The 25,177-nt window shown below is 39.6% G+C and overlaps 3 protein-coding genes and 1 long non-coding RNA gene across 5 annotated transcripts; 2 read left to right on the top strand and 2 right to left on the bottom strand.

Moving 5' to 3' along the window:
* Positions 1 to 367: 367 nt before the first annotated feature.
* Positions 368 to 10,205, top strand: cilp (cartilage intermediate layer protein, nucleotide pyrophosphohydrolase). The gene is made up of 9 exons (XM_079663460.1): positions 368 to 463; positions 1,258 to 1,428; positions 4,165 to 4,212; positions 4,299 to 4,568; positions 4,737 to 4,916; positions 5,057 to 5,362; positions 5,502 to 5,610; positions 7,234 to 7,382; positions 7,544 to 10,205. The coding sequence occupies exons 2-9, from the start codon at positions 1,362 to 1,364 to the stop codon at positions 9,901 to 9,903; spliced, it is 3,489 nt and encodes a 1,162-aa protein (XP_079519586.1). The 5' UTR covers positions 368 to 463; positions 1,258 to 1,361; the 3' UTR covers positions 9,904 to 10,205.
* Positions 10,206 to 15,927, bottom strand: eif3jb (eukaryotic translation initiation factor 3, subunit Jb). Its single transcript, XM_079663462.1, has 8 exons — positions 15,779 to 15,927; positions 15,539 to 15,627; positions 12,848 to 12,902; positions 12,627 to 12,730; positions 12,424 to 12,520; positions 11,834 to 12,004; positions 11,636 to 11,709; positions 10,206 to 11,345 (listed from the first exon to the last, which is right to left on the bottom strand). Exons 1-8 carry the CDS (start codon positions 15,789 to 15,791, stop codon positions 11,217 to 11,219), a joined length of 732 nt encoding a protein of 243 aa, XP_079519588.1. The 5' UTR covers positions 15,792 to 15,927; the 3' UTR covers positions 10,206 to 11,216.
* On the top strand, positions 14,751 to 18,677 carry LOC307028443. The gene is made up of 3 exons (XR_013804991.1): positions 14,751 to 14,989; positions 15,819 to 15,942; positions 17,008 to 18,677. It is a non-coding gene; the product is annotated as an uncharacterized lncRNA (long non-coding RNA).
* Positions 17,828 to 25,151, bottom strand: LOC307028441 (stereocilin-like). Of its 2 annotated transcripts, XM_079663461.1 has the most exons (16): positions 25,037 to 25,151; positions 24,640 to 24,780; positions 23,925 to 23,986; positions 23,604 to 23,739; positions 23,381 to 23,469; positions 22,936 to 23,071; positions 22,581 to 22,777; positions 21,928 to 22,018; positions 21,443 to 21,614; positions 20,651 to 20,826; positions 20,368 to 20,523; positions 19,591 to 19,733; positions 19,309 to 19,457; positions 19,015 to 19,112; positions 18,735 to 18,885; positions 17,828 to 17,960 (listed from the first exon to the last, which is right to left on the bottom strand). In XM_079663461.1, exons 1-16 carry the CDS (start codon positions 25,097 to 25,099, stop codon positions 17,851 to 17,853), a joined length of 2,070 nt encoding a protein of 689 aa, XP_079519587.1. In that variant the 5' UTR covers positions 25,100 to 25,151; the 3' UTR covers positions 17,828 to 17,850. The 2 variants fall into 2 exon arrangements, 1 of the variants encoding a protein (XP_079519587.1); XR_013804990.1 differs by lacking the exon at positions 17,828 to 17,960 and having other exon boundaries at positions 18,749 to 18,885; positions 19,015 to 19,129.
* Between the last annotated feature and the right edge of the window lie 26 nt (positions 25,152 to 25,177).

Below are 25,177 nucleotides of genomic sequence, written 5' to 3'. Positions count from 1 at the left end.
GACCATAACTAAGGCATATTGTAATGCTAGTATAATATACTGGATCTTTTTTTATCAGGCTATATTCTGCATGCACAGTACAGACAGAGAGCAGAGGAGAAGAGCCCCTCTTTACTCAATCAATCACCATTGATCTCAAATATGGCAGTGGGGGCCTATTTATTAACACCAGCAATTGTAATTGAGACCCCCTGACTCTCCTTCTTTCATACATAGTACTATTAAAAAAACATTGGGTGTCATGGTTGTACAATGAAGGTGATAAATGATGAGGATAAAAGTGTAATCAAAAGACAATGTGGCTCGATGCCAAGAGGAGGGAGGGCTGCCGGAGCAGGGAGGTATAAAAGAGACAGTGAGGGAGTGAGTCCAACCAGAGTGAGGAACACAGGAGGAGGACAGAGAAATATAAGGAAAGAGTAAAGAAGGAAATTTCTATACAGAAAGTGCACTCGACAAGAAGGTAAGGAAGAAACAGTTTATTAAATAAACATGTGTTTATATCAATCTGCAAACCATGTACTTTAAAATAATTTTGAGGATTATCACAATCTGAATTCAATTGATGTTTAAAAATATTATCAGAAAATAAATAGATGTTTTACATTAAAAGATAGTTGCAAGCAGACCTAACATTTGAATTTCAAAACCTGTATTTTGTAATATTTGTATTGTAAATGATGTACAATACATTTAAATCAGATGTCTTTTGGTAATCGGCGTGTCAGCCAATAACTTTTATTGCGATAACTGCACTCAATCTATTGCATGTAACCCATGCTGCCTAAAAAAGCAAAGGGGACTGATAATTCTAGCATGTACAATTGTTGCAAGTGATTTTTATTTTAAAGCTGAAAGCGTACAAATGCAAACCGTGTGTGTGTGGGTGTTTGGATGGTTTAGCCAGTGTTTCGTCTGTGGATGCAGAAATATTTGAGCGCTCCAGTGATAAATGGTGATAGCTAACACAGATGTGAAATCTGAGTGGGGGTTTCCGTAGGAACATGTTTTTCCTCTCAGATAGATGACTATGATTTGAAATTATTCTTAGAGAAACATTTTTAGTCTCATAGGTGAACTATTGAAGTGTTGCTATGTAAAGTAAAACACTTGTGTTTTTATAACGAATAGTTAATTGACTCGTATCTACAGGTATGTAAGGCATGTGTTGAGTAAATTAAAGTAGAGTGAAATGCAACATTGATTATTAGTTTTTGTTATGTTTTGACCATCTTTTTATCTTCATTGTGCCATCAGCGAGGCTCTGTTGCTGGACTCTATTTTCTGTGGAGCTCCTGGTGTGAAACGCGCATTAGGAGAGGTGAAAGTTCAAGGGTCGGACGTAGAGGCAGTGTTTGAAAATGTCGATGAGGCCTCTTCTTCTTCTCATCCTGGGAATCACCACAGCCACTGGTGTCACAGCTCAAGGTGGGTCAATCAACAATACCCAGTTGTTTTTGGCACATAGCTACCAGAAAACACAGAACCCTCCCTACAAACATAGGTTACAGAAATGTAAAAAAACAAATGGGAACATTTAAAAATGTACACAGACACTTTGCACTAAGATGTAGGAGTGTGAACAATGAGAGGGCCTGGCTGATAAAAACAATAATGTACAGTCAAAGTAAATGTTAATGTGTGTTTAGTGAACGTAAAATCCAAATCCATGTTTCCCCATACTTTATTTTTGTAAGTCTGACCAACTGGTCAGCCTTTATGTTCATAACAGCTGCATTTGAAGATCAGTTTGCTTTGATATTACAAATACATGGCACTGCACCAACTGCAACAAACTCGGAAAATGTCAGGTTCGTAAAATATCTCTCTGGAACTCAAACAATTTCTACAACTTAAGGTTGGAACTATCAATCAATCAATCAATGTTTATTTATATAGCCCAATATCACAAATGTTACATTTGTCTCAGTGGACTTCACAGTTTGTACAGAATATCAGTATGACAATACGACACCCTCTGTCCTTAGACCCTCACATCGTACAAGGAAAGACTTCCAGAGAAAACCCACAGTTTAAAGGGAAAAATGGGAGAAACCTCAGGGAGAGCAACAGAGGAGGGATCCCTCTCCCAGGACGGACAGACGTGCAATAGATGCCGTGTATAAATTGAAAAGATAATACATTTGCAACATAGGTAGACCAAATGTTTGGAAATGCATGTGTGTATAATAGGAAGATGAATCCACGAGTATATCCATCCAGGACTTATGATCCAGGACCACAGCCACGACTCAAGATCCAGGACTCGCAATCCATGACACAGGACCGCAGGATCATCCATGACTCCGGATCCCGGCGTATATAGACACCAAAAAGAAAGAAATTTGGGGAAGCTGGGTTAATCGGAACATGAGAGTACACAGGTATAGACAGAGAGAAGGAATAAGTAAGATGTCCCCCGACAAACTAAGCCTATATCAGCAAAACTAGGGGCTGAATCTAATCAGCCCTAACTATAAGCTTTATCAAAAAGGAAGGTCTTAAGCGCACTCTTAAAAACGGATAGGGTGTCTGCCGTCCGAACACAAACTGGAAGCTGATTCCACAAAAGTGGAGCTTGATAAGAAAAGGCTCTGGCTCCCATTGTACTTTTAGAGACTCTAGGAACAACCAACAACCCTGCATTCTTGGAACGCAATGCCCTAGTAGGACAATAGGGTATAATGAGTTCTTTAAGGTAAGATGGCGCCTGCCCATTAAGGGCTTTGTAGGCGAGAAGAAGAATTTTAAATTCTATCCTGTGTTCTATAGGGAGCCAGTGTAAGGCAGCCAGAACAGGAGTAATGTGTTCCCTTTTCCTAACTCTGGTTAGTACACGAGCTGCAGAATTTTGAATCAGCTGAAGCGACTTGACTGACTTCTTGGTACACCCTGATAATAAGGAGTTACAATAATCCAGCCTTGAAGTAACAAATGCATGGACTAGTTTCTCTGCATCGTTTTGAGGCAAGATATGCCTGATTTTTGCAATGTTACGTAGATGGAAGTAGGCGGTCCTTGAAATTGATTTTATGTGGGTGTTAAAGGATAAATCCTGATCAAATATAACACCAAGATTCCTTACAGTCTCACTGGAGGCCAAATTAATGCCATCCATAGTTAATATATCTTTAGATAATTTGTTTCGTAGATTCTTCGGGCCAAGTACAATAACTTCAGTTTTGGTCGTGTTTAACATCAAAAAATGTAAGGTCATCCACGTTTTTAAGTCCTTGAGGCAGTCTTGAATTTTATTTAGATGATTAATTTCATCAGGCTTGATTGATAAATATAGTTGAGTATCATCCGCATAACAATGAAAGTTTACAGAATGATTCCTTATAATATTGCCTAACGGAAGCATATATAGGGTCAACAAAATAGGTCCAAGCACTGAGCCCTGTGGCACTCCATGGCTAACTTTGGTTTGCATGGAAGATTCATCGTTGACACGTACAAACTGAGAGCGTTCAGATAGATAGGACCTAAACCAGCCTAAAGCAGTTCCCTGTATGCCAACTGAGTGCTCTAGTCTTTGCAATAGGATATCATGGTCGATAGTATCAAATGCAGCACTAAGATCGAGCAAGACAAGAATAGAGACAAGTCCCTTGTCAGAGGCTATTAGAATGTCATTTGTGACTTTAACCAGAGCTGTCTCTGTGCTATGTTGTGTTCTAAAGCCAGACTGAAAATCTTCAAATAAATCATAGTTTTTTAAGTAATCACACAGCTGTTTTGCGACTGCTTTCTCAAGAATTTTTGAGAGGAACGGAAGATTAGAAATAGGTCTATAGTTGGCTAAAACCTCTGGATCGAGGTTGTGCTTTTTAAGAAGCGGTTTTATCACTGCTACTTTGAATGATTGTGGAACATAGCCTGATAATAAAGACATATTCATAATATTTAATAAAGAAGTGCTAATTAATGGAAAAACTTCTTTTAACAGCTTAGTTGGAATCGGGTCTAAGACTAGGAGAGCTTTGATAGAGAAACATTTTACTTAAGATTTACATGACTTTAGAAATGTGACTAAAGTAAAATGCTAATCACAAAATGTTGAGGTAATGACAACAATAGTGCATTGTCAGATAATAATGTAATGCATGGTACAAAAAACCTTTGAGATACATCCAAGACATTTGTGACGTTTTTGTCTTGCAGGATCATGGAGAAGAGACAACAAAGAGTCGATCCCTTCAGAGCACCATGGTTACTTCTATTTGAAATTAAAACAAATATGTAATTTTTTCTGTTTATTGAGTGACATTCCTAACAGGTTTGTGTACTCTCTCCAGGCAACCATGAGTGGACGACATGGTTCAATGTTGATCACCCCGGAGGCCGTGGAGACTATGAGCAGCTGGAGGCCATTCGTTTCTACTACCGTTCCCGAGTGTGCCAGACCCCCCTTGCAATCGAAGCCAGAACCACTGAATGGGTCCCAGCCCGTGAAACTGGGGAGACGGTGCATGCAGACCCCACTGTGGGCTTCTGGTGCCTCAATGAGGAGCAGGGTCCTGAACGCAACTGCTCCAACTACGCAGTCCGTTTCCTCTGTCCCAAAGGTCAAACATCTTTTTATTCCACAACTTTAGTAGTCTTTTAGTCACCAAAAGTTAGTGTCCGTTTTAAAGCAGGACTATACAGTCTACATATTTTTGCCTGAAAAGTCTGATTTATAGATTTGCTGGTGATACACGTTTGACTGTTTGTTGTGCTCTCTTTTCCAACAGATGACAGTGTGAACATTCAGGGTACCTGGGGACGGTGGTCAGACTGGAGTGCATGCCCGTCCCTCTGTGGTCAGGTGGGACTCCAACAAAGATCCAGAAACTGCGAATCTAGCTCTGTACCTTGCAGCGGACCTAAATTGGAAGCGAAACCATGCGATGGACCTGAGTGCCCTGAAACAGGTGCGCCAGCCCTGGTTTAGTCAGACAAACCCATCTCTTTCAATTGTCATTTAATTTATCTTTAAATCTAAGAGATTCAGCATTCACAGAATGGCTAACCTTCTGTGAATTGGCTAACCTTGTGTTACTCTTCTCTTTAGATTGCACCCTGCAATGTGGGATGGGGAAGGTGAATGCTGAGTGTGACGCATGCATGTGTGAAGAGCACATCCTGCTGGGATCTGTTCGAGGTGCTGGAGGTCTCACAGCTGAAGGGGCTACCCTCCTTCGCAATGGGAAACTCCTTTCCCTTAGCGACCACAACGGGCATTTTCGCATCCCTGGTATCTGCCCTGATGGCAACACCACCATAACTGTCACTCTGCAGGGTCACGCCCCCTTCAGCGTTGTTGTGCCTTACAGTTCTGAACGCACCTCTGTCCTAACTATCCAGCTAAAAAGAACAGGTACACAATAAACACTATTCACACTAAAACATTTGATTGCTGTTCACCAAAATGTTAATTTTGAACTGCCTACTACTGATGAGTTGTTAAGCATGCATGGGAGATAATAGTTAATGTTATTTGATCATTAATCTTTCAGAGAAGCTTCATGTTTTGAGCAACCCTGAGAACAAGGCCAGGAGGCAGGGACAAACGGCCGCCTTCTGCTGCAAAGTGGCGGGAACACCACAACCCGACAAGTACCAATGGTAGGACTTGTTATAATGAAATTATAGTGGTTGAGTCACATACAGTGGGGCAAAAAAGTATTTAGTCAGCTACCAATTGTGCAAGTTCTCCCACTTAAAAAGATGAGAGAGGCCTGTAATTTTCATCCTAGGTATACCTCAACTATGAGAGACAAAATGAGAAAAAAAATCCAGAAAATCACATTGTCTGATTTTTAAAGAATTTATTTGCAAATGATGGTGGAAAATAAGTATTTGGTCACCTACAAACAAACAAGATTCCTGGCTCTCACAGACCTGTAACTTCTTCTTTAAGAGCCTCCTCTGTTGTTAACTGTATTAATGGCACCTGTTTGAACTCGTTATCAGTATAAAAGACACCTGTCCACAACCTCAAACAGTCACACTCCAAACTCCACTATGGCCAAGACCAAAGAGCTGTCAAAGGACACCAGAAACAAAATTGTAGACCTGCACCAGGCTGGGAAGACTGAATCTGCAATAGGTAAGCAGCTTGGTGTGAAGAAATCAACTGTGGGAGCAATTATTAGAAAATGGAAGATATACAAGACCACTGATAATCTCCTTCGATCTGGGGCTCCACGCAAGATCTCACCCCGTGGGGTCAAAATGATCACAAGAACGGTGAGCAAAAATCCCAGAACCACACGGGGGGACCTAGTCAATGACCTGCAGAGAGCTGGGACCAAAGGCTACCATCAGTAACACACTACGCCGCCAGGGACTCAAATCCTGCAGTGCCAGACGTGTCCCCCTGCTTAAGCCAGTACATGTCCAGGCCCGTCTGAAGTTTGCTAGAGAGCATTTAGATGATCCAGAAGAGGATTGGGAGAATGTCATATGGTCAGATGAAACCAAAATATAACTTTTTGGTAAAAACTCAACTAGACGTGTTTGGAGGAGAAAGAATTCTGAGTTGCATCCAAAGAACACCATACCTACTGTGAAACATGGGGGTGGAAACATCATGCTTTGGAGCTGTTTTTCTGCAAAGGGACCAGGACGACTGATCCGTGTAAAGGAAAGAATGAATGGGGCCATGTATCGTGAGATTTTGAGTGACAACCTCCTTCCATCAGCAAGGGCATTGAAGATGAAACGTGGCTGGGTCTTTCAGCATGACAATGATCCCAAACACACCGCCCGGGCAACGAAGGAGTGGCTTCGTAAGAAGCATTTCAAGGTCCTGGAGTGGCCTAGCCAGTCTCCAGATCTCAACCCCATAGAAGATCTTTGGAGGGAGTTGAAAGTCTGTGTTGCCCTTGTGAAGACTTACAGAAAACGTTTGACCTCTGTCATTGCCAACAAAGGGTATATAACAAAGTATTGAGATGAACTTTTGTTATTGACCAAATACTTATTTTCCACCATCATTTGCAAATAAATTCTTTAAAAATCAGACAATGTGATTTTCTGGATTGTTTTCTTCTCATTTTGTCTCTCATGGTTGAGGTATACCTAGGATGACAATTTCAGGCCTCTCTCATCTTTTTAATTGGGAGAACTTGCACAATTGGTGGCTGACTAAATACTTTTTTTCCCCACTGTAGATGCATCTACTGTCTGAATTATATGGTGTACTGAACACTTGAAGCTTCTCTTTGTTTTTGTGTGAACCAACAGGTTTCATAATGAGAGTCTCTTGGAGAAACACTCTGAGAGCACCTTGGTCCTAAGAAACCTGCGTCTTGAGCAGACTGGGGAGTACTACTGCAGAGCCAGTGGTTCCTCTGGGGCTATTAAGACCAAACCAGCTACACTAAAAGTCTTAGGTGTGTTCTTAATAAATTGATGAACACAAATTAAATATGCAGGAATGTAAATAAATATACTGTGAGAAATGAGTACAGTAATATAAATTATTGTTCGTACTGTATTTTAACTCAGAGATTGCAGTATGATCAAACTAAATCATAATTTTGATTTTACACAGGTTGGGATGAGCACTCATGTAATCCTCTGCCCGAATCCCACCTCATCCGCCTTCCACATGACTGCTACCAAAACAACACAGACTCTCTCTACTACAATGTGGGCAAGTGCCCCTCAAGTACATGTTCTGGACAGCTTGACAATGGCATCAGGTGCAAAGACAAAGTCACTTACTGCTGTGGTGTCAAAAAGCTGGCGTTGAGGCAGCTAACATGCCAGGGCTACCTACTGCCTACCAAGGTTGTGACTGAATGTGGCTGCCAGAAATGTGTGGACACCAAGGCCATTGTGCATGGTAGGGCCATTGCTGCAGACAATGGTGAGCCAATGAGGTTTGGCCATGTCTTTATGAATGGAGTTCGAATCAGCCGCACAGGATACAAAGGTACCTTCTCCATCCAGGTTCCTCTAGACACAGAGAGGCTAGTCCTGACTTTTGTGGACAACATGCAGAAATTCATCAACACGACAAAGGTACTTCCATTTAACACTAAAGGAGGGGCTGTTTATCATGAGATCAAACTTCTCCGAAAGAAAGCCCCTGTTACTATCGACTCTACAGAAATCAACACTCTGGAGCTTGGGGAGGCGGAGGGCCGGGAGGCAATGGTTCAAATCCAGATTCCTCCCTATTCCTTTTATACAGAAAGGGGAGAAGTCTTTACTGGTAAAGTAAATGCCAGCGTAACGTTCCTAGACCCTAGAGACGTCTCCACAGCTGCTGCAGCTCAAAGTGATCTCAACTTTGTAGGAGATGAAGGAGATACCTTGCCACTGAGAACCTACGGGATGTTCTCTGTTGACTTTAGGGGGGAGGAAAACAATGAGCCCCTGAATGCAGGTGAAGTGAAGGTGTTCCTTGATTCAGCCGAGGTGAAGATGTCCGAGCACCTCAACACCATGAAGCTGTGGTCACTGAACCCTGAAACTGGCCTGTGGGAGGAGGAAGGAAGTCTGCAGGTGGAGAAGAAAAGAAGAGGCAAAAGGGAGGAGAGAACGTTTCTGATTGGCAACATGGAGATCAGAGAGAGACGTCTTTTTAACCTGGATGTCCCGGAGATCCGCAGGTGTTATGTGAAAGTGAGGGCCTTCCGCAGTGAACGCTTCATGCCGAGTGAGCAGGTGGAGGGAGTTGTGGTGAGTCTTATCAACATGGAGCCAACAGCTGGCTTCTCCACTAACCCACGTGCCTGGGGCCGTTTTGATAGTGTAATCACTGGCTCCAATGGGGCATGTCTTCCTGCCTTCTGCGATGAACAAAAAGCTGATGCTTACTCTGCCTATGTCATGGCGAACCTTGGAGGAGAGGAGTTGGAGGCTGTGTCTTCGTCTCCAAAATTCAATCCCAACCTCATTGGAGTTCCCAAGCCTTATCTGGATAAGATGAACTACAGAAGGACTGACCACGAAGACCCCAGAATGAAAAAGACTGCATTCAGCATTAATGTGGCAAAACCAGGTTCCAACGTTGCAGAGGAAAGCAACGGACCAGTGTACTCGTTTGAGAAGTTGAAAGAATGTGAGGAGGCCTCATTCAGTGCGGCACACTTCCGTTTCACAAGAGTAGAAGGAGACCGTTATGATTACAACACAGTGCCCTTCAATGAAGATGACCCAATGAGCTGGACCGAGGACTACCTGAGCTGGTGGCCTAAGCCAATGGAATACAGAGCCTGCTACATCAAAGTGAAAATCAATAGCCCACATGAGATCAATGTGCGGTCCCGCAACACGGGTGGCACCCACCCAAAGACGGTAGGCCAGCTGTATGGACTCCGAGACACTCGCAGCATCCGTGATATGGATCAGGAAAAAATGTCAGCAGTGTGCCTGGAGTTCAAGTGCAGTGGGATGCTGTATGATCAGGAGCGTGTAGATCGTACCCTGATTAAGGTTATTCCACAAGGAAGCTGTAAGAGAGATAACGTCAACACTATTCTTCAGGAGTATCTGGTCAATCACCTGCCCCTAGCTGTCAATAATGACACCAATGAGTTCACAATGCTAGGACCTCTAGACCCCCTCGGACACAACTATGGAATTTATACGGTGACAGACCAGGACCCCCGCACAGCCAAAGAAATTGCACTTGGACGCTGTTTTGATGGCACCTCTGATGGTACGTCTCGTGTCATGAAGAGCAATGAAGGTGTTGCGATGACGTTCATCTGTGGAGATCGTGAAGTGTCAAGCCCTAGTGTCTTCCAGGCTCTGCAGAATCCTCAAGGTCAGACAATGACAAGCGTCGTGAGAGGAGAGGGCCGACAGAACCGACGCCGGCAGAGGGCCAATGCACCTCGCAGCAGCAGCAGACGTAGCACCAGAAATCCTACAGGACGGCGTGCCAAGACCACGAGCTAAACAACAATAAAAAAAGGTTGCTACTAAGATAGGTAGATAGGGTTAACCTTACTTTTTGATTAATGACATATTGAATATCCTTTCCAATTAATTGAATATGTAACTAAAGAAAGTCTGTCTGGCATCATCTTCATGAGGAATAATTGCATTGTTTTATCTTAAATGTTCACCTGTACTGTGGTAAATATTTACTTGAAACTGTAAATAGAGTATTTATTACACATGCCTTAAACATAGTAATCACAGAGCTGTGTTATTGCATTCATTTCTTCCCTTGATTTTATAAACAAGAACACAACCTATTGTTTTGACCAGTGATTTATTAAATTAGATGCTTATAAAACACTGCAGATGCTGTTTCTTCCACATTGTGTATATCCAATTGTCCATGTAACATTGAAATTGCTTGAAAAAGAAAAATATGCCCCTTCAACAAACTGTAGCCCGTATGAAGACATAAGGGGTGAAGCCCATAAGCCCCCGCTCCTCATCACACTTGATACAAGCCTGCAGAAGCAATGATTAGGAGACCAGTCGTAGCAAGTTAATCCACTAGCCTGATCCATACTTTTCCTGCATTAGTAGAACTCAAATTAGTCAATTACATTGGTCATGCACAAAAAATACCTAAGTACTCTTTTCTTCACACTTAAGGATATTTCAGAGAATGGCTGTGAGGTTTTAAAGTCACATTTATTATACTTGTCTATCCCTTTTACCTTACATTGAAAGTCGTGTGCTCTCTGTAAAATTACAACAACTACTTACATGTTGTCAGTCTCAAAATCATCCACAACTCAACCTTCCAGAGATAAAGATGAATCATTGTTCTGAATTTGGCAAGTTATAGATACTATATACTTTCCTGTAAGAATACCATCCACAGGTAAGCGAGACCTAGAATATATACATTCTGCTTGAGGAATTAGCATAGAACCTTGTGTTTCTATGCCACGTTACTTATAACTGCAATACTGTATCTGATATTTTGACAAGAGCAACATTTAATAAGAAAAATTAGCCCTGCAAAAGTCAGACCACAGCAGTCACAATGTATTCTCTATTGCTGGGTCACCCAACAGATTATGCATGATGTGAGTCGAGGCTGAATGAGACAGAAAAGGCAATTCCATATGTATTAAAGAGTTGGTGAGATTGGATGCTCCCTGGTAAAGTCCCTCTGGTCATAGAAGCAAAATGAAGGGGGCAACACATAGTTCAGATTTTCCAGGATGGCACTGGACAGCACAAGAAGGTACAGCTGCGTTTCTGAGGGTTGGGAGGGGGAAAGGGCAGAGGTGGTGGAGCCAGTGTCACATGAAATCCTCATAGTCTTGGGCGTAGCCACCATCAAACTCTCCATACTCCATGTCATCTCTTAGCTGTGCTTTCAATCCGCCTCCAGCTACAACCCCTTTCTTCTTCTTCTTTCCTTTGTTTTGCTGTAAAGGCAAATAGGTCACTTTAAACAATGTCATTTTAATACGACTAGGCATTTAGGACTTTCTTATCATCTTGAATTCTCTAAATCAACCTTGCAAACACAATTGTGCATGTTACATATCGCCATTAAGTTAACACAAACTGTAGAAACCACAAAAATGTTTAACGACCAACCAGAAGCGGCATAACGCAGTTGATTTCTATATTGACTTAGAATGTGCAAAGTGAACAGCAACCCCCTACTGAATATAAACTACACATCAGAAATCACAAGTATGAAGACAATCACCTTTTCTTGTTTCTGTTTTTCACTAAGTAGGGCTGTCAGGGAATTACTGACTTTCTTCAAATCTTCTATTTCCACTGTTAGAGGGAGACAGAAAAAAGGTTAAGCCTGCAATGATTCTAATGTAAGTTACAGATACAGTAATAAAGAGATATAATCAAATGTGTTCAGAAAAACATTTGGACAAGATGTTGTTCTTACATGAAATACAGAGTTCCCGAAACAAAGAATCCAAGAAACTTGAATAATGCACAGATGTTTCAAACTGGGATATCTTTTCCTTCAGCTTGTTTTCAAACTCTGTAAAGTCTTCTTTGGAAGATGGACACATAGCGTCGAGCCCAGTGACACTACTTGCAGTGCTGCCGACACCTGGAAAAAAAGGGCATACAGAGTCACAGAAGCAAAGCCATACTTGTGTTCATGTATTGGAACTGTATTATTACTGTTTTAACTATATGCTCAAGGGTGTAAATGGAATTCAGCATTTATTATTCTGTTCCTATTGTGACAATTCAAAATGTTGCAAAACACCAAAAATATTAGCAAATTCTAATGTAAATGGTTAAAGCAACCAAGGAAGCAATAAAGCATATACTTGAACCATCATAGGCCAAGTTAAACATACAAATATGAACATAAACTACGTACTCTCTTGTATGCAGTAGTGGTGCAATTTCATCATCATAAAAAAAGGAAGTAGTGTGTATTCTGGAAAGCTTTTAAATGTTTGCAATTTAAGATAAAGAGGAGCATTTCCATTTTTGTCTGAATGGGTGATGATGTCTTACCAAAAGCATCTTTTGCTAGCTCCAAGTCTGCTTCTTCCTGTAATTTCTTCACTCTTAACTTATCTGCAAGTAATTCTTCAGGAGAGAGCTCTTCTTCCTGTAAGAACGGATACAAAGTCAAAAGGAAAAACATTATTAAGAGATGACGGACGTTTGTGAATTATAAAACTGTTAAAGCCATAAGACGTTTAAAAGAAACTCACATTTTCCTCCAACTCTTTCATCTTCTCCTCCTCTTTTTTCCTTAACCGGTTTTCTTTCTCTTTGATCTTCTCACTCAACTTTTTTTTTTCAGAAACCTTTGCCTCTGAAAATGATGGAATAAAACCACATGTGAATTTGCAGTGAAAGCACACAGCTATGCCACTTATTAGCATATAATGTAAAGGGATTTAAAAAAACGAAGAGGAAATTAAATACATACCCTTTTTCATCGCTGCCCTTTTCTCCTTCTCTTCTTCGTCATCATCCCAGTTATCCTGTGAACAAAAAGGTGGGAACATTTTCATTTAAAGGTGGGGTAGGTCATTTTGGAGAAACCAGCTTGAGTGCGCTAGAATTTGAAAATACAAAACCGGAGAAAATCTGCCACTTCCTTACAGAGCCCCTCCTCCAACACACTAGAACGTGCACATGAACAATGAGGGCACGAGATAAGTTTGTGCACAGATGGAAGGCTGACATTAGGGCTGCTCGATTATGGCAAAAATCATAATCACGATTGTTTTGGTCAATAATTGATATCACGATTATTAAATAAGATTATTCATTGACTTTGAAAACATCAACAGTATCTTTTTAACTGTTGATTACCCTGAACGTATAATTCAACTGAAAAACCAATGTAAACATTTATTAATTAAATGATAAATTTAAATAAATAATATAAAAATAATAAATACCAATAAACAAGATCAACAAACAAGCTACTAAACATATATAAATAAATATAAATTAGACTAAAATAAATTAGATCAAATATGTTGTAGTGCACTGTCTCAACCTACAGTAGCAAAGCAAACTTATCTTTTTTTTCGATAATGTTGTTTTCGTAATTGTGGCAGGCCAAAATCGTAATTGCGATTAATTGCACAGCCCTAGCTGACATGCAGGCCGGCTAAAATGATTGGTCGTGCTTTTTTACAGTACTACGGCTTCCACAGATGACGTTTTATTATGGATCTTTTGTCAAAACACTTAAGATATTCATTGCTATCGGGATGATAAGAACATTCCATGGAATATAACAAAAAGTGTATCTCGAGCCGGTTTCTCAAACTTACCTACCCCACCTTTAACCATCCAAGTTACACAGGCAACAACACTAGAATAACGTGACTGTTAAAAAATCTATTGGAACAGTTAAAAAGATTATATTTCCCATTTTAACAATGTAAATTAACTTTTCGAATGGCACACAAACAGTACATCACTTAGACACCATCACATATATACACAAATCAGAAAAATTGCAGAAAATAGCCATAAACATCCTTAATTTTACAAACAAGCCTCACTTACAAAAGATACCCATGTTCCTAATCATTCAAGTACTGCATAATGAGGCGTTCAGATCGGTTTCCAGCCTAAACCAATGTAACTACATATTTACAGTTCACGGGCATTTATGCAAGAAAAGCATGCAAAACTAGGTGAGTCGAGGTTCATTCTTATCAATATAAAACTCAATTTCAGTGAGATCAGATTGTATTTGTAAGATGTTATTATCAAATGGATGAATCTACTAATAACTCAAGTTTTTGTTTAGAAACATTTAAAGAATTGAGTACTAATATAAAACTGTAGTGGGGACATTGGTAATATTATTATGTGACGTGTTGTTTTGAATGTATCATTATAAAAACACTAGGATATGAAATAATTGTTAATAGTTACAATAACAGTCCTACTTGGCACAGCCCTAAGCAAATTCCAATTGTCCTAGGGACTGATGCAACGTCCAAGTTAAAACATGTAATTAAAGTCTAAAAATAAGTCAGTGTTGTAATGCGCTACAATATCCACATAATCATTGTTATCACTTAAATCCACCCTTTACTTATACGTAATAACTCAATTGGTGTAATGGAACAGAGGCTATTGTATTTGAGCTTACAATAAATTCAATAAAACATTAATACAATCCACTTGAAATTACAAAATAATATATTTTGTACAATAACAATTTATGTCAGTCCCTGACTTGACCACAGTTTGAGCTATAGTAGAGTATATTGACTCATCAGTGTCTTCAGCTTGGGAACCATATGTGACAGAAAACTGAACAATTGAAGAGGCCTCTACCAGCACTTTCCCTAGGTAAATTATCAGAGGTTTCTCGACAATCACCATCACGACATACAGCTAATAACTACCTGAAAAGCAGCTATGCATCGAGTCTCATACCATCTGCCTGTTGTCAAGTTCTAGAAAGTTCTAGGCCTCGTCCTTGCCTTGAGTTGAGTCATCAACTAGGGTGATGATAACATCTCATTGTGGCTAAAGTTGGTTAGCTCGCTAACAGCCTTATGTTGGATGAAACTCAGGAATCCGGGAGAAATTATAAGTAAGTAATCATGTAATGCAACACACTTTGGGCAACGATGACATCACTGTCTATATCATCCACAAAGGGACTCTAAAGCCCTCCATCGTCGAGGTTAGCTAAAGCTCATTTTCATAGCAAACTGATAGCTAGCTGAGTGGCCCGGTAAAATGTTAGCTACGTTATCTGAATTTAGCCCGTATATCCAAGATTAACATTGCTTATTCATATCGTACAAACAAAGGCAAATATAATTAAGAGTCCATTAATCAGTTTTAATCCACAAGCGTTGACTGGTGAACATTCACTGTGATAACGGTGCTTTAAGGCCATTTGGAAGCCGAGTTATCAGGCTAACGATAGCTAAAAGACTGACTGATGGAGGCACATGAGTTAGCCTCAGTTAGCACAAAGCTAACTCAGGACGTAGGACTGACAGCAGCCTGACATGAAGCATGGCACCGCCGCTAAAACACAACGTTAGCTTCACAACAATCGGTCCAGCTAACAGCAGTAACAACAGTAACGGCGACACTGATTTTAACTGAAAACTCAGCTTTTTTCCTTTACCTTAACGTCGTCTTCATCGTCTTCGCCTTCCCATTTGTCAACCACTGCCGCCTTTTTATTCGGCTCCTCCGGCTCGAAGGTTTCAGCGTCTGTAAAAACCACAACATGATCTTCGTTAGTGCAATCCACATCTAACGGCTTAGTTTGACAATAACGGGTAAAGCGTGGGGTTTGTAAATCAACGACTGTGACAAGCGAATGATGAATAGTTAGCTATCCTTCATAACTTAAGTTGCTCACCCCAGTCCGCCATGTTGGCTGTGTTGGTTGTGTTTGACAGGCTCGCAGTCAGTCTGTGCGGCAGCCCGTTGGTTCACAAACAGCTCCCACCTTCTGGACGTCACTGATCCTGTGACCTGGCTGCTTCCCTGGGCTTCTTCAGGCGACTGGACAGTACTGATATGGTAGGCCGGGTAATCACATTTTAAACAATTACATATAACCCATTTAAGTATTTTCGAATCAATCTCATTCTAGGTTTTTGTTTATTCAGAGTAACTGTATTCCTCCTCCTCCAACAGATGTTACAGCAAAGTATAGATAGAGAAAACATTGTTATAATACTATTAAATAAAAAGGCATGCACATAATGTTTGAAATATAATTATTAAAATCTACAGAAGTACACATTTAGGTAGATAAGTAGCAACAGTATTTATAGCATAAAATAAATGTATCTTGTAGTCGTAGATGACGTTTGGTATATCTACATTAAATGTACATTCATAAATGTGATTTTTTTTGGGGGGGGAGTGGGAACTACGTTTTTTATATTTTCATTAAAACAAATTAACTATATTAATAAGCAACATAATTTTGTATAATATTTGTAATCATTTTATATATTTACCAATGTATTAGTTTAATTTAAAGTATTAATGTTTGATCATTTGTATTCCTGCTTGGTTGTTACAGAAAACAGAAAAAACACAAACATGCCAAACAAGGCTGATAGTGTGTTACGGTATTTTTTTTTAAATCAACATAATATGAATCAACAATTTCAGATTTAATTCAAATTATTAGATAATAAATAAAAAATAATTAGCTAGTAAGTAGGTCAAATTTGTAATCATAATTTTTGTAAAAAAAGTCAGGAACTTGATCAACTATCTCGTAATGTTGCTTTTAATACATTGTCCATAATTGTTTTATTTAACCTGCCATCTTATAATGTTAATTAAAAAAGTAAAAATAAACATACTTCTATATTATTTTACATAATTGATATATTACTTACAAAGTTTAACTACAGATGATAGTGATCATTTATTTGTGTCTGATAAGCTAAGCAGTCATACTCAAATATCACAGCAATGAGGCTGCGCAAATGAAACCAGGGTTACATCCTTAACTGTCGATCTGGGAAGTTAAAATGAGTGGTCTAAACACACTTGCTTGTGATAATGATTTCTGTGTAAAGTAATACAACATTTTAACCAGAGCTTTGTACATCTGGACTGTTGCAGGCCAGAGTTGCTGAGTTGCAGAGTGAACAAACTTAAAATGAAAAGGATGGATAATAGAGATATTCCCAGTTTTATTTAGCAAAAGTATGAGATGTTGTGTTGATGTGGATGTGAGATATTACTGAGAATTGTGAGAAGATACATTTCTACCCTTTGTTTGATTCCACTTTGATGAATGTATTAAGAAATAAAAAGAGTCAATCAGAGGCAGATTGGTTCATAATTTAAGACTGTATTTATCACACCAGAAAGTGTGCACAACAATACAAAACTCACAGCAAAGTAATACTGACAAGTTCACCGAAACTAGAAGAATCAAGTCTCTTTGAACATACCTGTTATCTCATCATAACACACAATCGATATATAAATATAGCAAACATAACAACTCTTACTCTGAGAAAAATAATATATTATTTCACAAAAATATATAACTTTGTAGGTGTATTTAAATATTTTAAGTGTCTTGGTTGTTTTTCTGGGTAGTGCATCACATTAGAAGATACTTTGAAGTGGAGCATAGAGGTTTATAAAATAAATAAATGAATAAATAATCCAAGTGTAATGAAACAAATTGTCAATGTTGGTCGATAGATATGCTGTTTATAATGTATATTAATATGTACTGTGTTTTGTTCTAATTAAACCATACTTTGGTGGTTCCTTCAGTGCCGAATGTTGATATGTAAATATAAGTGAAAGATGCACAAAACAAATAACATTGTCATTACACAATATAAATCCTGAAGTGCTGCTTATTTCAACGAGGTATTGCATAGATAATTGAGAATATTGGTTATGTGGGTGAGGAGTTGTTTCCTGATCCAGCAGGGGTGAGTGGGGTCATGTGCCGGGGCAGAGGAGGGTGGGGCAGGGCAGGACGATGAGCAGCATCAGCAGTCCCAGAGAGAGACACAGAGGACTGTGGCCCAGTGCCAGCGCCCCTGACTTCCCTGCAGGAACACAGTGAAACCAATACCATCATAGAGCCATGCAATATAAATGATACGTGTGGGTATTCTGCTTTTGTATGTCATAACAAAAAACACTGTGAAAGAAATTTCCCCTCCAAAAAGAGCCAATTAGCATTTATGTTGTTCGCTATTACTCTCGTGGTGATATTTGTTTTGATTGTATATTATACTAAACTATTATAAGTCTATCAAACAGTAAGTTGTATGTAATTGTGAGGTAGTTGAATCTCTTATAAATCCCCCAATTGTGTTTTACTTTGTCCCATTTCCACACTTCTTTCTACTCCTAACTAGGATTTTGTATACACACATGATCAATCAAAATTGAAGATATTATATTTAGGAGCTATTTAAATCAACAAAATGTAGATGATGTGAGACAGCTCCAGGATGACCTCAGACAACGAAACAATACAATTAAATATTAGATATTTGGAAATACATTTTCTTTGCTGTTGGACTAAGTTTATTTTGGAAATATTTAAATAAAGTTTGAGTGATGTCTGTCAGTGGAAATCTAATATGATTTACATTCAGTGCAACCATTAGTACATCTCTGTTATACTAACCTCAAAGATACAATATTATGAACATTAGTATATAGTTTTATATATCTTGATTAATAATTCATAATAATATGGAATTGGGACATAACTTCGCTTGGAGCTAAACAAAATAATTCAGCTTTCGAAAAAAATACCCTTCTTTACTGTCATCAGTGAAACAAGAGTTTTCTGGGTTTTATTGGTTTACCTCTGAAGTCTACAGGCCTGTCCTCCCACGGTGTCAGCACCAGAGCCAGAGCGGTCCTCTGAACGTCGGACAGAGCAGAGAGCTGCTCCTCAGTCACTGCAGACGCCTGCTCATAGGAGAACATGCCGATCTGTCTCTGGTGAAACACCACCTTTTGGAAATGAAAAACAAACAAATAGACACAAAAAAAGAAAACAAGACAATATAGGACCTTTTAGAATATATTCACCATGAAATGTAATTATGCTGTGAATATTGTTTACATTAAATGTCGACTTACAGCAAACTTATCAGGTGGTATCATTGTGACAGCTGCAGGTGTCATTCCTTCTATTTGCTCTTTCACCAAAGCTGACATAGCCATGTCTGGGAGACCAGCTGTAAAAAAAGGTTGCCTGCGTCAAAAATATTGGGATCCAGTAAAAAGAAACTCAATTTACACAATTTAGAATTTACACATTTTTCCTTGTATAATGATATTTAGTACAGCTGTCCACAATGCAACTAGTTACAGAATAACCATGACACATTTTGAAATATTGTGGGTAAAATCGTTATAGTGAAGGCATAATACCTGCCAGAACTCCTATCTCAATGAAGATATCAGTTCCCCACGCACTTATGGGTCCAAAGGCCAGACTGTGAGCGAGCAGCCCAACAAGAGCCAGCAGCTGCTCCTCAGAGCAGGAGAGCCTCAGCTGACCCAGCCAGAGCACTGCCTTACTGCAGCCACCCGGGGGAGACACAGCACGGGAAGTGGAGGAGGGAGGAGAAATTACTACTACTGAATAATGTCAGCTGCTGAGTTATTCTCAAAAATAAGGCATCAAAAAGAGCCTGTTTTATATCTGCTCACCTGAACTCCACAGCGTTGAAAGAATTCATCTCTGTGGTTTTAGCTCCACACACAATGTATCCCATAGCCACCAGTGTGCTGGAGTCAAGCTGGCTCGGACTTTGTTTGGTGGAGTTTAACACAGTGGCAAACAGTGCAGAAAGCTGGGATGAAAAGAACAAGAATCATGACATTAAACACACTTAATCATCACAGGTGTTCAGTCCGGCATAATGCTGTCTAATACAGCAGTCCGACTTTAATGAAGATATTGTTTAGCATTTTTTGAGACCTTTCTAAAGGAAACAACTTTCAGGTCTTTTTTTGTATTTCTTTGCCCCCTTGTCATTCATAACAATTGGTGGTGGGCACTTCAACAACATTCAAGTACCAAAATACTGAATGTATTAGTTGTTCATTTACTTATATGACAGATTTATTTTTATATCAAACATGTCTAAAATGAAAGTTTGTGTAGTTTCTCACTAAACTGCTGTACACCTGGAGTTTAATCCTGGTGAATTAATATAAAACATAAAACAAACCCATCCAAATGGGCTCAACTTTGTTGTCCACTATGATTTGACATTGGCTCATTAAATGATTCTTAGTTGTAATAGATTAATGTACATTTTACACACTATGCTCTCAGGAAATAATATTTGTAAGGTAATATAATATAAAAAGAATAAAAAAGGGACACACTGGTATCAACTTTGACCAAATTTGTTCGGAACTTAGTGCAAGCGGTATAGTACATTTGTGTGATTTGTTAACTTTTACACCTGCAGCAGCTACCTGTCTGTTGCTCCAGGCGCTGACAGACCCCAGAGCAGCGATGCTTGTCCGCTCTGTCAGTCGGAGCCTGCTCAGCTCCTCCAGTGTCAGTTCTATCGTTATTCCTCCAAGCTGAGAGATCACAGACTGGGAGAAGGATGAAACCGGGCCGTGTATCTGCACACACCCAGTAAAGACAGCACAGACACTAAGTGTTAATATCTGGACTGAGGAAGGGAAACACTCTCATATCAAACAGATCTGAGAGGTTCTTAGACCGACTGAGGAATACTTCAGATCTCACCTGTTTGACTCTCTTGAGCACCTGGCTGCGCTGGTAGGATGCGAGAAACGTGTCCTGACCCATCAGCTCCAGGCAGTTGGAGAAGGCCGATGGGGACATGCTGGTCAGACTATTGGAGGTCCAGACAGAGGGAGATGTTGTATGCAGAATCTCACAAGTAGGAACCATAGGAGTCGCTGGTTAAGACACAGACACAAATATCTGATCAGGAGATGCTGTTGACATACAACACATAACTATATAAAGCATATGAAATGGAAACAAAAGTAAAGAATAGGAACTTTTGTTGTACTTATTGTATGAATTTCCAATACTTTATTCAAACCAAAAAAAACTACAATTTTCTTGAACAATAATTGGCTTGCCATACATTCAGGGAATTGTATGACATTCAATGGTGCATCGTCACAATGCTTGTTCTGGTCATTGTGTTAAAACTTTTGTTACTATTACTGTGTTTTAACACTTCAGAATTTGAACAGATTAAAAACAGTTATATGAAATTTAATAAGTCAGCATTAAAGGTGCTTTGAATCTCACTGTTTCAAGTCCTTGAGCTAAGCTCAGACTTTTCAACAGACAGACACCAGAGTGATATCGAATTTCCAGCCTAACACTAGGGAAAAGCCATAATATCAAACTCTTTTTTCAAAGACAGTCTGTTTGTTAAAAGCTATCCTGTTACTGCCTTGGTTGCAGAAGCTGAAATAAGCATTATTGCCCAAAATGTTAAACTGTTTCTTCGCTGACTGACTATTAGACTGAGATGTTAGGAAACAAAGAGATGCTCACGTGAATCAGGATTTATTTTGAGAAAGCCCAGGAAAAACTGTAGAACAAATTGTTGCTTCTCAAAGAATCTCTTCCTCTCGTTCTCGTTTAAACAGTCCATCCCCACATCCCCACGTTCCCACTGACGCTGGCTCATGAACAGCTTCTCTATCCGGCCCACAGTCATCACCGCCTGGGGGAACATAAACATCAACACTTACGGACAAACAATGAATGTTTACCTGAAACTGGGAACTTCACAACCTGATCCTGACACTTACGGGAAAAGCGACACCTGAGAGATTTGTTGGCAGCCTTTGTTGGTCTTACACGCCATGGATTAAGTAACAATCACTACGCTTCACTTTAGATTCCTGCACGTTGACTAAATCCGTAACAGGAACTAGTTTTGCAATTCCCTTCATCTCAGGAGCAAACTGTCAGTTAATCTCAGAAGTAATGAAGATGTTATACCAAACAAATAGAAAACCCTGCGGTAAACTCACCAGGGGAATCTCCTGCAGTTTGTTTTCAGGCAGGAAGAATAGAAACCGGTCCACTTGGCTGAGTGTTGTCTGGTTCCAGTTGTTGACCGGGCTGTGAGAAAACAGAAGACCAATTTTTCATAAAACTAGTAGAGCATTTGTCATATAAAACATACTCCATATAATTCTGATTATTTACATATGTTTCTCCTTAATTGTTAACGTACATAGTTCACTGTCTAAGTTAAGGAATCCCAAAAACAGTCTTTATCGTGGAGAGTCATCATACATTATAAGGAGGCTGATTTCTTAAGATGCATTGGAAAGTTTGTTGATTAATTCAGTTCTCATAATGGCAAAATATCATTATGCATAAAGCCATGTTCACAAAAACATTCATCCTCTTCTATGCTTCTTATAGCAAATTAAAATGAAAATTCAAAAGCTGCAGACAAACTGTTAAACTTATGAAGTTAGGTTATGTGTTTAATCTTCCTCTGATTACGCTTCATATTTTTAAAAGGGAATGTATATGGAGTCATCAGAAATGCGCCAAGGATATGTAATGGCATGTTTATGCTACCATGTGGTTCAAAAGTTCACTGTTGAATTAAAGCATAGAGAATCCAATTCCAACAAATATAGTTTCAGTTATAGGTGGTATCGGACGTTACCCGAAGGCAGCAGGTTCTTGCAGGATACGAGCCATAATGTCCATCTTGCTGCTGCTGTAGCAGAGACCTTGGAGGAAATCCAGGTTCTCGATGAAGAAGCTGCGGTCCAGCTGAATCAACACCTCATCCACCACAAACGGAGCCATAATGCCCAGGGAACTAAACTCCTCCTCAGTGAACACCCCTGTGTACATGCCCTGCAGAGAAAGTGTCCCCAAAACGCTGATCACAAAGCAAATATGACACTCTCTTCACATATGAACATCTACCATCTTCTTGTTTATTTGCCTTTGTTATATATATCTTTTTTCAAAGAAAAGGAATCAGTATAGTGACACGGTTTGGCTCTACTGACCATCCTCTGCACCATTTTGTCCACCAGCAGATATTGTTTTGTTCTGGAGAGCAACAGGAAGTGACGAGGTTCCTGGACAATTATTTTCCTCAGAGTCTCCATCATATCTGTGGGAAACTTCTTAATGGTGCTAACCCTGTCAAATAAAAATGATAAAAATTAGTTTTATTTTATAGTAAAAAGATTGAACATCTAATATTTATCCAAATGGAGCGAGTGGCCTTTTACCTTTAATGTTATTGTAGTAAACGTTACTCTATGTGTTCATATTTAATAGCTCATGATATCTGCACAAGGCTTTTCCATAAATCTCCTGCAACATAGGTTTTTGACATATAATTCTTAATGATGAGATGAACTTTTCCCCTCAATAATGTTTTTAAAGTATCTGATAATTATGCTAGCACATTAAAAGTACAGTGATCATTGTCAACTTTTGACTTACGGCATGGAAAGGGCAATCTCAACCCCGAGATCTTTGAGCAGCTCAGAGAAGAACTCAAACTGGTACAGCTCCTCGATCACACACTTTTTCTGTCCAGAAGATGAAGGACAGAGGAGAAAGAACATCATGTCTCTTGTATTTATAGTAAACTATTTATTTTAATTACGTCATATTTATTATAGATAGGTAGATAGAGTGGCATCAATCTAACAGGTACGTTTACCAGGGAGGTGTGAAGAAGACCAGGCTGCTGTCTGAGGGAGGTCAGGATTTTTCTCACTGAAGAGGGTGAGGGATCAGCTCGAAAACGTTCCTGTAAGACCTTACAGCTCACACCCTGGCCCACTGTTCCCAGGCTCCTGATTACATAGAGGTTAGTGTCAATATCTTTCATGTATTTGTTACATACACTGTACTGCAAAAACCATCAAAGTTAAAAGACAGAGAGAATTTGCTGCCAATAGTATCTATATCATTTGGACATAGACTAGAAGTTGGCGCAGAGAAAATAGTATGTACACATTTATCACAGAACTTTACTTACAGAAAATCTTGTTTGATTACGTTTGGTCTAGTATCAAGCACCTCTTTAAAAATTGCTTTAGCCTGGGGAGAAAATGGAGAAAACGTTATTTTGCAACAGGTTTTTTTCTGGGCTGCTTCTTCCCCAGTTTAAAGGATCATGGATATCTGATGTGAAGACAGTTTTTGTCTGAGTTGTTTGTATTCACAGGGACGTCCATTCATGTCAGTGAAGATGTGTTTGAGTCTGCCTCTCCGCTCAATTATTAAGCAGTTAATGAAGATACTGTCATATACACCTAATCATGTCACACAGAGGAAGCATGTTTAATCAGAGGAAGCAGGAAGAGATCACAATGTTAAAGTCACAGCCTGGGGTTATATGTCAAGCAAGCTTTTTGGAACTGATAAAACTCTCGATAGCCTATTCCAACATGATTCCAACGTGGGGCAAAACATCTCATTAGATTACTTTCTAATAATTATATCTACACTTTCTAAAAATGGTTTGCACAAATGTTACATAACTTCTCATAATTGACATTATTCAAAAATCTGAAAAGCAGATGTCAGTTAAGAAAACGTTTAGAAATATATTGGGATATTCTGAAACCATTCATTGAACCTTTCTGCATGCCCACTGTGATGATAACTCATGAGATGGGAGCGAATGTATTAGGAGATACAGAGCAAACAGGTTGAATACAATCTACAACACTAGATTGGCTGTGTGATACCTGCTGTGTGTTCCAGGGTTTGGAGGATGCGGTGGTGAGGTTGTTCACAAGCAGACGAGTCCTTGGCATGACGCTGAGCAGGGGCGTGCAATAGAGCAACGGCTCAACATCATTCTGCCAACCCACTACTTCTGGGAAGCCCTGGTGACAACAGAGGTGAGAAAACACAAGGACAAGTCTTTCAGCCGTCCAATAATACAGATAAATACCCACACAACTCCAAAAGACTTAAAGAAATATGAAATCTACCCATAGAGAAAAGGTGAGATTTTTCCATACAGTTCTTCAAGTCAAGGATCTAAGTGTGTGTGTGTGTGTGTGTGTGTGTGTGTGTGTGTGTGTGTGCGTGCGTGCGTGCGTGCGTGCGTGCGTGCGTGCGTGCGTGCGTGCAATGTACCCATAGCTTTGTGGAGATAGCATTAGCCTGTGGCGGGCTTAGGCCTGGTGTGTGTTGGGCCATATCTGGGAGGGAAGTCAGCAGCTTGTCCGAGGTAAGAGTCAAGAAGGTCTCTGTCTTTATTCCCACAATGAGCGAGCC

Source organism: Notothenia rossii (assembly GCF_949606895.1).
Source record: "Notothenia rossii genome assembly, chromosome: 2".
NCBI classification, from domain to species: Eukaryota; Metazoa; Chordata; class Actinopteri; order Perciformes; family Nototheniidae; genus Notothenia; species Notothenia rossii.
This window is presented reverse-complemented; position numbering and strand designations above follow the sequence as displayed.